General features: G+C 33.2%; 1 protein-coding gene across 1 annotated transcript; it reads left to right on the top strand.

Moving 5' to 3' along the window:
* The first annotated feature begins 8,940 nt into the window (after window positions 1-8,940).
* Window positions 8,941-10,080, top strand: LOC138944960 (uncharacterized). Its single transcript, XM_070316059.1, has one exon. It carries the CDS (start codon window positions 8,941-8,943, stop codon window positions 10,078-10,080), a length of 1,140 nt encoding a protein of 379 aa, XP_070172160.1.
* The last annotated feature ends 2,438 nt before the right edge of the window (window positions 10,081-12,518 follow it).

The following is a 12,518-nucleotide window of genomic DNA, read 5'->3' as shown; positions in this document are numbered from 1 at the left end:
ACTTTTCTAAGTTCATAATATCTTTTTGCATATTTAACAATAAGGTTGTTAAATTCATTCATTAACTGTTCAACACTTCCATTATTTATTAATTGTGTTTCGTCTATTGTATCAAAGCAGAAACTATTCGGCTATGTTCATGAATGACATTTTTCATAATTGACTTTTGTAATGTTGCTTCAAAATCTGAACTAACTGTATATGGGTGATATTGCTCCGCACCTATGGAAAAATATTTTCTATTTAATTTAGTGGGCATTTTTATTTTTTGTTTTTCATATATACACAGAGCAACATGATTATTATACTTTTCTTCTTTCTCAAACGAATCATTGCATTTTTCACATATGTATCGCTTTCTGTGTCTTTTTATTATTTGTCCTCTTAATAAAGCACTCATATTTTTAATTCCAACTACATGCTCTTTGTATATTAAAAGATTTGTACATTTTCTATCTTTATAATTATCACTTACAATAGCTTGACCAATAGTAAACGACGAATCATTATTCTCATCTACTCTAAAAACATTTATAGCTATATTTAAAAAATCTTCGTATTTTTTTATATTTTCTTTTATAATTTGTGCAGGATAATTCATATTTAACATTTCATACTTTGATATATTATAATTAGAAGGTCTTTTTGCATTATCATCAATAGGATTAAGTATACTCTCTAAGGCATACTCAAAACATCTAAGATTTTCTTGCTTCTCGCATTTAAATTTATTAGTTTTAGTATTGTTAACATTAATGCAGCATTTTTTTGCTATAATATAATTGGGTAATTTAACATAAGTTCCACCTCGAAGAGGGGTGTATTTATCGGACTGTAAATCAAGTTGAATAACTCTATCGAATGTAAACTTGGTGTTTTTTGCATTAAAGCTAGCAAATTTATTTAAAATGATATTATGCATAAAATTGATTATATCTGATATGATATCCTCAGATAAAATATGCTCAACGTTACTATGAAAATAATGTGTATGTAAGTCAAATACATTACCACATAAATCCAATACATGATATTGCACCTTTGCAACTAATTTTACTGTTTTATGTTTTCTAAATCCGGTTCGTATTTTATCTTCTACGTATGGTTTGGTTCTTCTAAGAAATATACTTAAATCACAACTATTTATATCCGAGTAGAATGAATAATCAACAAGCATGTTATTCCACACGCCTTTAGCTCTAACAATTTTTACTTCTTCTTCTTCATTGCAATAATTATTTGGTAATTCTTTAAAGTCTTTTGATTTATTTATAATCCCATCTTTCCTTTTTCTTGGTTGAGAAAAATTATTTTCATGAAAAGGAAATTGTTCGAATAATGATCCCATTTATTATGGGAAATTTTTATCAATATATTTTTTTTTTCTGAGTTTTAAATTTGTAAAAGTTGTGAATGTAATTCATCATTTTCTCGTAATATTTTAATAATAAATTTCTGTAATTTCATATGCCATTCTAGTTTAAAATGTCTAGTCATGCATCGTTTTGGAACTTCTTTTAAACATACATCACAAGTAATTTTTTCATTTCGAAGTTTCTTACATTCATAGCACGTGTAACTGATTCCATATTTTAATTTTTTTGCTTTAACAAAATCAGAATGTGGTTTATTGATTTGACACGTGGAACATTTTCTTTCCATTTATTACGTGAAATTTTTATTAATTCATCACTCTATTTTGTATATTGAAGGACGCTTAGTTCATAGGATGCACTTCATGTAAGTCAATCATTACGCTCACATTTTTTAAGGGCGTCCCTTGGACTAAACGTCCTTCGGACTTAGCATCCTTCAGATTTAGTCCATAGGACGCGTCCTTCGGACTTAGTCTTTCAAATGCCTTTTCGGCGCCTTTCAAGTGTTTGACCTGAGTTAAGTTCAGACCTTCTCCTTCGAAAGGAAGTTTTAATTTATCAAATAGTCCTATGTTATCTTCAAAACGAAAATACATTACATTCATAGGTTTAATATAAGCAGGTAATTTTGTAACGATGCATCCCTTCACCGTTACCCGGCCGTCGATCCGCCGGAAGTCCGCCGCCCGACAAACACCGGTCGGGCATAATGCGGAGGCACCGAGCGCCCATTTTTAAGATATAAAGAAAAGCGTTCGAATTTATAACCGCCGTCAAGACGCGTTGTTTACCGGGAATCGTCGCCGCGCTCGGGTAACCGTACCGACCGTTCCCGAAACCACCCGAGTCGCGCGCGACGGTTCAACTTTAAACAATATGCCTTAAAACAATCAGGCATATTACGCACGCGCACCCGCCGGAGAAAGCGGTATAAATAAGGGTACATTTTCCATATCGAGACCAGATCTTCCGCAACCGCCAGAGTCAGTACGACGCCTGGAATCGATCCTAGGAGAACGATCCTAAAGCACGCTCAAAGAGAGAGAAAACGGGGTTGGGAGTACCCAGCCTCCGCCGAGAGTTTGCGGCATCTCTAAGAGCGATCCTTTGAAATCTCTGCGACCGAGGATCACGAGGTTGGGCGTACTCAGCCTCCGTCGGGAGTTCTCGACACCTCACACGCATCCGTCCACCTACGTGCAACGGCGATCATCCAGTGGTAGGGAATTCCCTGCCATTGACGGATGTTCCCGTCGGCCGTTGCACTCCTGCATTTTACGGGAAAACCATCCCGACGAAGACAATACCGCGATATCCGCGAATTCGCAGGGATTCCGCGCCCGCCATTACCACGATCGGACTCGCCATTAATACGGCGCGCTAAGTTCCGCTCAAGGGGGAGGATCTAACCCGGCCGCGACATCGATCGACGCAATCGGATCGATACCGACACGTTTAAGGACCGCCCACCGACCCGACCAAAATTACCCGGTAGTTAGCGACCTCTGCCGAAATCCAGATCCGCGCACGTAATCGATAATTGTATCGAATCGCTGAAAAGCGCGTTTCGACCCACACACGCCTCGTACATTATAATTTGTATGCATCGCGACGATTCCGACCACACCGCTAGACAAGTCCGATACTCACGCCTACACGAGTACGTTTCGTCACCTGTACGTCATCTGTCGCCTCGCCTATATATATATTTTCGACACATTATAAATATCTCGCGTTCGCACCCGCACTCGCTCGCTCATCACTTACTCACATACAAGCGCACACACACCGACACACACAACAGTTATACACACACTCACTCTGTATCCACACATACTTACACGCAATAAATTATATTTTACCTAACGCATCTATCGTTCGTCTCTCGATACCCTTTCACGAGCCCCGGCTCCCGACCGAGTTATCCACGACCGCCTCGCGAAAGCGGTTAATTACAATTTATTTACAACAAATCTAAATATTGGTCCTTCCACAAAATTTGAATATACACACATATCAAGGGTGTCCTTTGGACTTAGTCTTTCAGACACCTTTTCGGCGTCTTTAAGGTGCCCTTCAGACACCCCTTTAACGCTTAGACTTTCTGACGTGTTATCATATCCAGGAATATATATATCTACCAACCCTATTTCACCAAACTTTATGTGTTTAAGTTTATCAAAACTAAAAGATACCCCATCTTTTAAATTTCCTTTCAGTTTATACAGCATTTATTAGCAATTATAAATTATAAATTTATGTATATCTAAAGATTTTAATTTAATTAATTTAAAATTAATTAAAAATATTGAACTATCATTCTACTCATAACCATATCATAAGCTATAGTCTTTTGGTTTACAAATACTACATAACAATTTAATCCCTTGAAAGATTTGGAAGAATCAGCAATTAAAATTTTTGGTAATTTCTCCACAGTGGAAATACTCTTTGGTTTATTCCTCAAATCAATATTAAAAAAGCAATTATATTTTATAAAATTGCCAACCGTGTGAAACTGAGAAATCATTCTATCAGGATCATATAATGCTTCATCGTATTCTGAACTTGAACGATACAACTCATAATAATCTCCTTTTTCAATTTCATAATTTTGAGGTTCGGAAGGATGTCTTTCTTCTCCATACAATATTTGGATATTTTTAATATTAGCATGGTCCCAATTTGTTGGATTCTCATTTTGGTCGTACAGAAATTTATCTTTTATAAAGAAAACAAATGCCCAGTTTGGTTCCTGAGTAAAAACAAAATCATTTAAGGGCATACGTAAAGTATTTAAATCTGGTAATCCTCGATATTCTACACACTGAAAGCATTTATATGTAAACCCATATTTACCAGCTAAACTAAAATGTTTCAATTCGTCTATCAAGTTTGTCGTTGTAATTTCATCATATTCAATATACCAAACTTTTAAACGATAACTTTCTAAATTAATTTTTCCGCGAGGTGGGGCTATTTCGGCGTCACTAAATGTAAACAATGAGTCACTCAAATCATCTTTTAAAGTCATTACAATGTGTATGTCTACACCAAATATAGGCCCACTTATATCATCAAAGAAACCAGGAATTAAATCTCCCATATCAATTGTAGGATAAAACAAACCATCACCCTTAATCAAACCATATTTTTTCTCAGCGATAAAACCACTTGCTTGAGCACTTCCTTCATCTTCGTTTGAAATATTAGCGCGCTTTTTCAATGTACTAACATGACCAACGTTATAATTATTATCCAACTCAGTATTGAACATTGAAACTTTAATCAAACTCCACATGTACGCAAAATAATTGTTAATTAAAAAGCTAGTTGTACCTTCAGGATAAGCACTTCCATCTTCCTTTGTAACTCGTATTTTTGGTAAATTTCTTGTTTTGTTTGGCATAAAACCATGTTTATCATTAAATTTTATATGAAAATCATATTCCTTGCCATGCCTTTTAATTTCAGGATAAATATACTTGTATTGTAATTTCACAATTTTATCTTGATATTTTTCAAACAAAAGGTCTTGATGTGAACTATGTTTTGATGCCATTTATAAGATTTATTTTTTGAGAGCTTTTATATACTATGATTTCTTTGAATCACATTTGTAACAATTTGCTATTAAAATATATGTTATATTTTATGTATGTAATCTTCATTTACATTTTTATTTTCTTTATGCTCACGCATTGATTTTGTTTTTGTCTTACACTTTAGGTAATATATCAATGTCATTTACTTTTAAAAAGCTTAGTCCAAGGGATGCTTAGTCCAAGGGGTGCTTAGTCCAAGGGACGCTTAGTCCAAGGGGTGCTTAGTCCAAGGGACGCTTATAGTATAAAACATCCTTAATATCACCTATTCCAATTGTTTTTATTATATCTTTCCATTTTATTTTTTTAACTCCCAACAAATAAAGAACTATTATACATAAGTAACCACAAATAGCTGGATCACTTTTCTTTTGTACTTTCTTTGTATTTATAATGAGTCTATTTCCTCTGAAATAATTTTTCAATTCTATAGGCGCATCTCCCCCTACAGAATCAAAATAATATATATGATTTTTATTTTTGAAATAGCAAACCCAATGAAAAAAAAGATTAACAATACCACACTCATTTTTTCTAATTTTCTTAGGTAATTCATTTAAATTTAAATAGACGTTTCTAAAATTAGGTATTTTAAGTTTTTTTACATATTGTTTTATATCATCATTTGATAAAGCTTTTAATATTAAATTTTCAACTTCTTTTTTAGATAGGTTGAGTTCTGCACCTTTATTATTTTTCATTTGTCTAAATACTTTATTTGCATTTCTAATAGATAATGATGGAAATAGTCCATAATAATCAGTATTTGTTTTTTTAACATGTTTTGAATTCAATTTAATTTTTTCACATGTATTATAAAACCAAGCTTTCTTCAATTCTTGTTTTTGATAAGATGATAGGTTTAATTCCATTTAATAACGATATTTAAAGAGTGATGGTTGATATTTTGGTGTGTTGAAAGTTTCTTCACGTGGGATATAGAAATTATAATGTACAAATGGCATCATTTTATCTGCCTGAGTTTTATCTACATAGGTTAATCCTTCTTCGCGTCCTTTGGATGCCTTATTATTTCTAATCTGTTCTTTTAATGTTTCATCTAGAAATTTGTTCTCTTTAACTGTTCTATATATATCCATACCCGAACTCATAAGATAATATAAACCAGCGAAAATCATTGGGAGAGCTGCTAACCAAGGAAAACCCCCTAAGTTCTCAATAGTCTTGCCGAATGCGTCCTTTTCACATTCAAGAACCGAAGGTTTGCTTGACATCAATCCAGTTGTTTTATATGGATGATTTTGATCTTCATAATATTTTAAAATGTTCTTAGCTAATTGTGGATTCTTTTTATATATTTCCAATGCCCTCTTTAATAATGATAACAAATCTTTTTCACTCATGTATCCCATTCCTAATTTTGTTATTAATTTCATGGCATTTGTAACAACCCACGCCCAAAATCTTTCCGACTTACTAGCATCTGGTGACAATACTCTCATCCACGCTGCTTCTTGTAAAGTTTTATCTGCTTTCTTTATTTCACTATAATCTACATTTGGGTTTGTATAATAAAAAAGATCATGTTGTTTGCAATGTTCATCTAAAGGATTTATTCCTTTCCACTCCTTTCTTAATCTCTCCTCAACATTCGTAAAAGGCCCACAAGCATTATATCCCAGTAAATGCATTTCTGGAACCTTTCCAGTTAGTTTATTTGAAAGTTTATTAATAAAACCACCTCCTTTTTTACTTCCTTTGCTAATTTTTGACTCACTCATTTCTTCCCATAAATATCTCAAAATATATTCCCATTTTGTATATTTATTTGAAGCTGGTCCTTTACTAGGATCATTATCTTTATAAATTGCATTAGTTTTATAAACTATATTCTTATATTTTTTTATAGCATCTTCACCATAAATATCTTTGAAATTATATGGTACTTTTTTTTCTGTTAATAATTTTCTTAAAGGATTAGTAAGTTGAGTTACTATTTTTATATTATTATCATCATAAAAAACAAGATTATCATTTTGTGTTACTCTTATAGTTTTATTCCCTATCATTAACCTATCATCATTGTCTCTGTCACGTCAGAATCCAAACGTTTCATCATAAAGATGGTTTTTATATTTATTCCATAAGGGGCCCCCTTCTTCTTTAATTCTTGATGACACTGGAAAAGCTGATTTTTTATGTGAATGGCTCGAGCTAACAGATTGTACCTCATCCAAAGAGTGCGTCTGAAAGACTAAGTCCGAAGGACGCTCGAAGGTCTCTTCAAATACTTCATCACTATCGTCAGTCTCTGTATAACCTTTAAGGAGTTTTATTATTTCTTCAAGTTTAGTATCTTGATAAGGTTGTACATCTGTGGCGTCCTTCGGACTTAGCGTCTCTTGGACGCCTTTCAGGTGCCTTTCAGGTGCAGATTTTAAACTCGAGTCCAGTTTATCAATCAATATGTTAATTTCTTTATTCGTTTCATCCAGTCTAGAAATTATTGGTTTATTTTTTTCCTCTAAATCTATACTTTTTTTAGTATTTAAATTTCTTGCATTTTGAAATGTTTTTCTTAATTCATTTTGCTTCTTTTCTATTTCAGCCAGTTCTTGTGGAGTTGTATCATTTCATATGTACTTTTAAATAATTTATTTCCAAAATTAAACCCCGTTTTCATGTTAAAAACTGGAGATTTGCATTCAAGAACCGGAGGTTTGTTAAGTGGCTTTAATATCTTATGAGTACAGTCTGTATTTAACATCTAATGTGTACATTCTGTATTTAACGGTTTTGTATTTAACGGTTTTGTATTTGACGACGAAGCGTCTGAAAGACTTAGTCCGAAGGACGCATTCGACAATTCTGAATCAGTATTTAACAGTTGTCTTTTGTCTGATACATTACGTAAATTTCTTCCCATTTATAATAATAATATTAATTCATTATTTTTTTGAAAGAAATATTTGTCATTTTTTGTTTTATCAATTCCCAAAAATCCATGTGGTTCTGACCAAGCTTTTTTACAGAACTTACAAAATTCTTCATATGTTAATTCAGAAGCCAATTCTTCATGTATTTTTCTGAGATTATCTCCAAACTCATTAAAAATAAACCACAGATTTGAATTTTTTCTAATTATAGGGTTTATTTTAGTGTATTTATGATATAATCCGAGAATACTAATATTTTTATGCCTTCCTTCACAATAATATCTTATTATTTTACTTTGATCTTTTAACATTCCATCATCAAAAATTACTAAACTATTTGATGCACATTCTTCTACTGGTAAAATTTTTTCCCAATTACCCTCAAATAAATAATCAATATCATATTTATCTTTTTCCAACTCTTTCTCTAATCCTACATAAGTAGGTTGGTCTATAGATGGACTATAAACATATAATTGCCTATATGGTAGCCATTTGTTTGCGACAAAGTTAGTAGATAAAAATGTTTTTCCACTACCCGATTCACCTAGAATTATACCGCGTACTACATCTGGAAAGAATCCACCACCTCTTTTATATTTATCTATAAAATTAAAATGTTTCATTTGTAGGTGATGTTTAGACATTTATTAATAATAATAAATGGAAGAGTATTTTAAAAAACGAATGTATGTTTATCGAAAAAGTTATAAGTATTTTTTAAAATGTAAAATCAGTATATCACTTAGTAAAGCAATATTTGCGGCATCAAGTTTATCAGGTATTGCTGTTACACCATTATTTGCAATAAGTGCCATATCTGTTATAATTGAAATATTAGATAATGAATTCAAAACATCATTAAAATTAATGGATAGGCTTGATGAATATAAATTATCATTTAATTTTTATTGTGAGTTATTACATTTATTTGAGGCTCAACAAATATCTGAAGAAGAAATTCATTTACGTGAAAAAGATTTTATTAAAAATTTGAAATACTTTCCACGTGAAAAGTACTTAAAACAAATGAAGATAAATGGTTATTCTTCAATGAAATAAATGACTGTTAGTAAAAACGATATTATTGATGAATTACACAAACCAGCAAGGAGAAATTATCCAAGAAGATCTACTATTACATTAGGAATCGATAATCTTTGGCAGGCTGATCTTGTTGAAATGGATTCGGGTAACTTAAAGGGAATATCCAAAATTAATAAGGGATATAAATATTTATTAACAATTATTGATACTTTTTCCAAATTTGCTTGGGCAATTCCTGTTAAAAATAAAACTGGAGAAAGCGTATCAAAGGCAATAAGTATTTGTTTTAAAAACCTATCGAATGCATCCTTTGGACTTAGTCTTTCAGATGTGTCCTACGGACTAAATCTTTCAGGTGCTTCACATTCAAGAACCGAAGGTTTGTCTCAAGGGGTTGACCTGAACTCACAGCATAAACCACCCAAAAATCTACAAACTGATAATGGGAAAGAATTTTATAATAAAGATTTTAAAAAACTCATGGAACAAAATAAAATTAATCATTATTCGACATATAGTGATAAAAAAGCTGCAATTGTTGAAAGATTTAATAGATCACTCAAAGAATTAATGTGGAAACAATTCAGTATACAGGATAATTACAAGTGGGTTGATATATTACCAAATTTGTTGAATATTTATAACAATAGAAAGCATAGAACTATAGGAATGACACCATGTGAAGCGTCCTATGGACTAAATCCGAAGGATGCATCAAGCCGTCTTGACAATAGTCCGAAGGATGCGTCTGAAAGACACCTGAAGATGACGTCTGAAAGACTAAGTCCAAGGGACGCTAAGTCCGAAGGACGCTTAGTTCAAGGGACGCGATTCAAAGTTGGTGATTATGTAAGGATTAATAAATTAAAACATATGTTTGAAAAAGGATATACGCCTAATTGGTCAACTGAAATATTTGTAATAGATAAAGTTTTTAAAAACATACCTCCATATTATCCTATTAAAGATATGAAAGGTGAAGAGATTAAGGCAACTTTTTATGAACAAGAACTACAAAAAACTAAAATTCCAACTAACATCTATTTAGTTGAAAAAATATTAAAAAGAAAAGGAAATAAAGTTTATGTTAAATGGCTAGGCTTTGATAATACACATAACCAATGGATAAATAAGAAGGATCTAATCACTTCGTAAGCGTCCTTCGGACTAAACATCCTACGGACTAAGTCTTTCAGATGCGTCATTCGGACTTAGCGTCCCTTGGACTTAGTCTTTCAGACACTTAGTCGTTGTATTATAAATGGTTTTGATTTAGAGTTTAACACTCTTGGAATTTAGGATTTCTGTCAATATTTTGAAAGTTCTTCTTTTTGTTGTCTTTTTTTTAATTTGTTGCTTTTATGGGTAATTTTGTTGTTTTTATTAGTGATTTTGATGTTTTTTAGTTGATTTTGATAGAGTAAAAAATGTGACCCAGAATGTAACACATTGTATACAACTGCTATGCTAGCGGCTGGTAAACTCCGTTTCAGAGAATATCTAAGAGTCTTAAAGACACTTGTACAGAAGTTTGACGACGCGTAACGCCGGATTACTGACGCTTGACAAAGGTATTCGGAGCTCGAAAGTAGTAACGTGTTAACAGTTTGCCGTCGCGAATAGTAATGCTGGACGTCGGGCTCGCACTGAGCTCCTCCGGTCTTCAGGTGTTGGTGGGAGAGATCCTGCAGTGGGATCGCCTCTTTGTAGATGGTGGGATATTCTTCCTATGCTTTTGCCTTAGACTTCCTGATGGGAGACCCGTGGGCGGGAGCAATGGCAAGTGGAAGCGCCGCTGGTAGGGATCTCTGTGCGAGAAGGACAGCTATATCGTAGCCTCGCAACATTCCAACTTGTTTGTCCGGTTTAATCTTATCGAGCGGGCGGATAAGAATATCGATCGACGGCTAGTCCGCATACCATGCACAGTTTAAGGCTCTTATAAAACTCTTATAATGCTCTTATAATGCTATAGTGAATAAAATGTTATTTCCTATACTCCTAGCTTCTTATTATTAAACGCATTATTAATAATGAAAAACGCCACGTTATATAGGATTCGTGTGCGCGTAGTATATAAATGCGTATGAAGATTCTTAATGCTACTGAATAAAAGATATAGACTAATATAAAGTTAAATATTATGGTGTGCATATAAATGTATGTGTACTTAAAATTATTATATTAAAGCGTGTACCAATGTCCCATTTTATTATGTTTATACGGGACGCGCATTTGTTAGTTAATAACGTTACATTTGCATTGTTCATTGTTTCATTCTTTCCGCTTGTATCTCCTAATTGAATTTAACGCTTTTGAAGTTAGTTTCGTTTATTAAAAGTTATCGTTTATTAAAAGATTTTTTGTATATTCGTATATATATATGATATATATATGTCTTATAATTTTAAAACGTTTGAATCGTCTGTTCAATTGTGCAATGCAAATATAAATTATAAATTATTCTTATGGTCTATATATGATGGCTATTTCTGCGTCACCCGTTGGCACGCTCGAGCGTTGGCTTCATACGGGGTGACTCGCAAGTATAAATACTATTTTACAAGTTAGATCTTTGCTTTGAATGAATAATTTTCTCCGGATTTTTACTTCTTTCACCTCTTATGGGTGTATTAACAATAAATATATTGTTTAAATTAAATTTGACGTGCGGCTAAGACGTCACAAACAGAACCTCTTTTCGGCACACGGTGATAAGATCGCTATGTACGCACATTTAGTTCGTTCGGAACGTCTTAGATACGCGTCAGTATGTGAGATTTGTCGAAAATTCTTGTGCTATATCATAGAAATTGAGCAGATCCGCTTTTCGGCACACAAAACTAAGATCGCTATGTACGCAAGTTTTGTTCGTGCGGAACATGTCAGTTAAGTGTCAGTAAGTTATACTTGTTGAAAATTTTTGTACAACATCAAGGAAATTGAGCAGAACCGCTTTTCGGCACACAGGGCTAAGATCGCTATGTACTCAAGTTTTGATCGTCCGGAGCGTCTTAGTTACGTGTCAGTAAGTGAGATTTGTCGAAAATTCTTGTGCAACGTTATGAAAATTGATCAGAACCTCTTTTCGGCACACGGTGCTAAGATCGCTATGTACGCACATTTTGTTCGTTCGGAACGTCTTAGTTACATGTCAGTATGTGAGATTTGTTGAAAATTCTTTTGCAACATCATGGAAATTGAGCAGATCCGCTTTTCGGCACACAAGGCTAAGATCGCTATGTACGCATGTTTTGTTCGTGCGGAACGTGTCAGTTAAGTGTCAGTAAGTGATATTTATCGAAAATTTTTTGCAACATCAAGGAAATTGAGAACAATCGTTTCTTTGCACACAGTTCTAATATCTCTATGTACGCAAGTTTTGTTCGTGCGGAACGTGTCAGTTAAGTGTCAGTAAGTGATATTTGTAGAAAATTCTTGTACAACATCAAGGAAACTGAGCAGAACCGCTTTTCGGCACACAGGGCTAAGATCGCTATGTACGCACATTTTGTTCATTCGGAAAGTCTTAGTTACGTGTCAGTAAGTGAGATTTGACGAAAATTCTTGTGCAACCTAATGAAAATTTAGCA

This window comes from Polyergus mexicanus, unplaced genomic scaffold (genome assembly GCF_030449975.1).
Source record: "Polyergus mexicanus isolate NDT 795.1 unplaced genomic scaffold, iyPolMexi1.0 SCAF_3, whole genome shotgun sequence".
NCBI classification, from domain to species: domain Eukaryota; kingdom Metazoa; phylum Arthropoda; class Insecta; order Hymenoptera; family Formicidae; genus Polyergus; species Polyergus mexicanus.
Note: the sequence above shows the minus strand (reverse complement) of the source record. Positions and strands in the feature narration are given on the sequence as shown.

Excerpts from the sequence above, each read along its gene's own strand:
- LOC138944960 (XM_070316059.1), top strand. The coding sequence starts at position 8,941 with ATGACTGTTAGTAAAAACGATATTATTGATGAATTACACAAACCAGCA.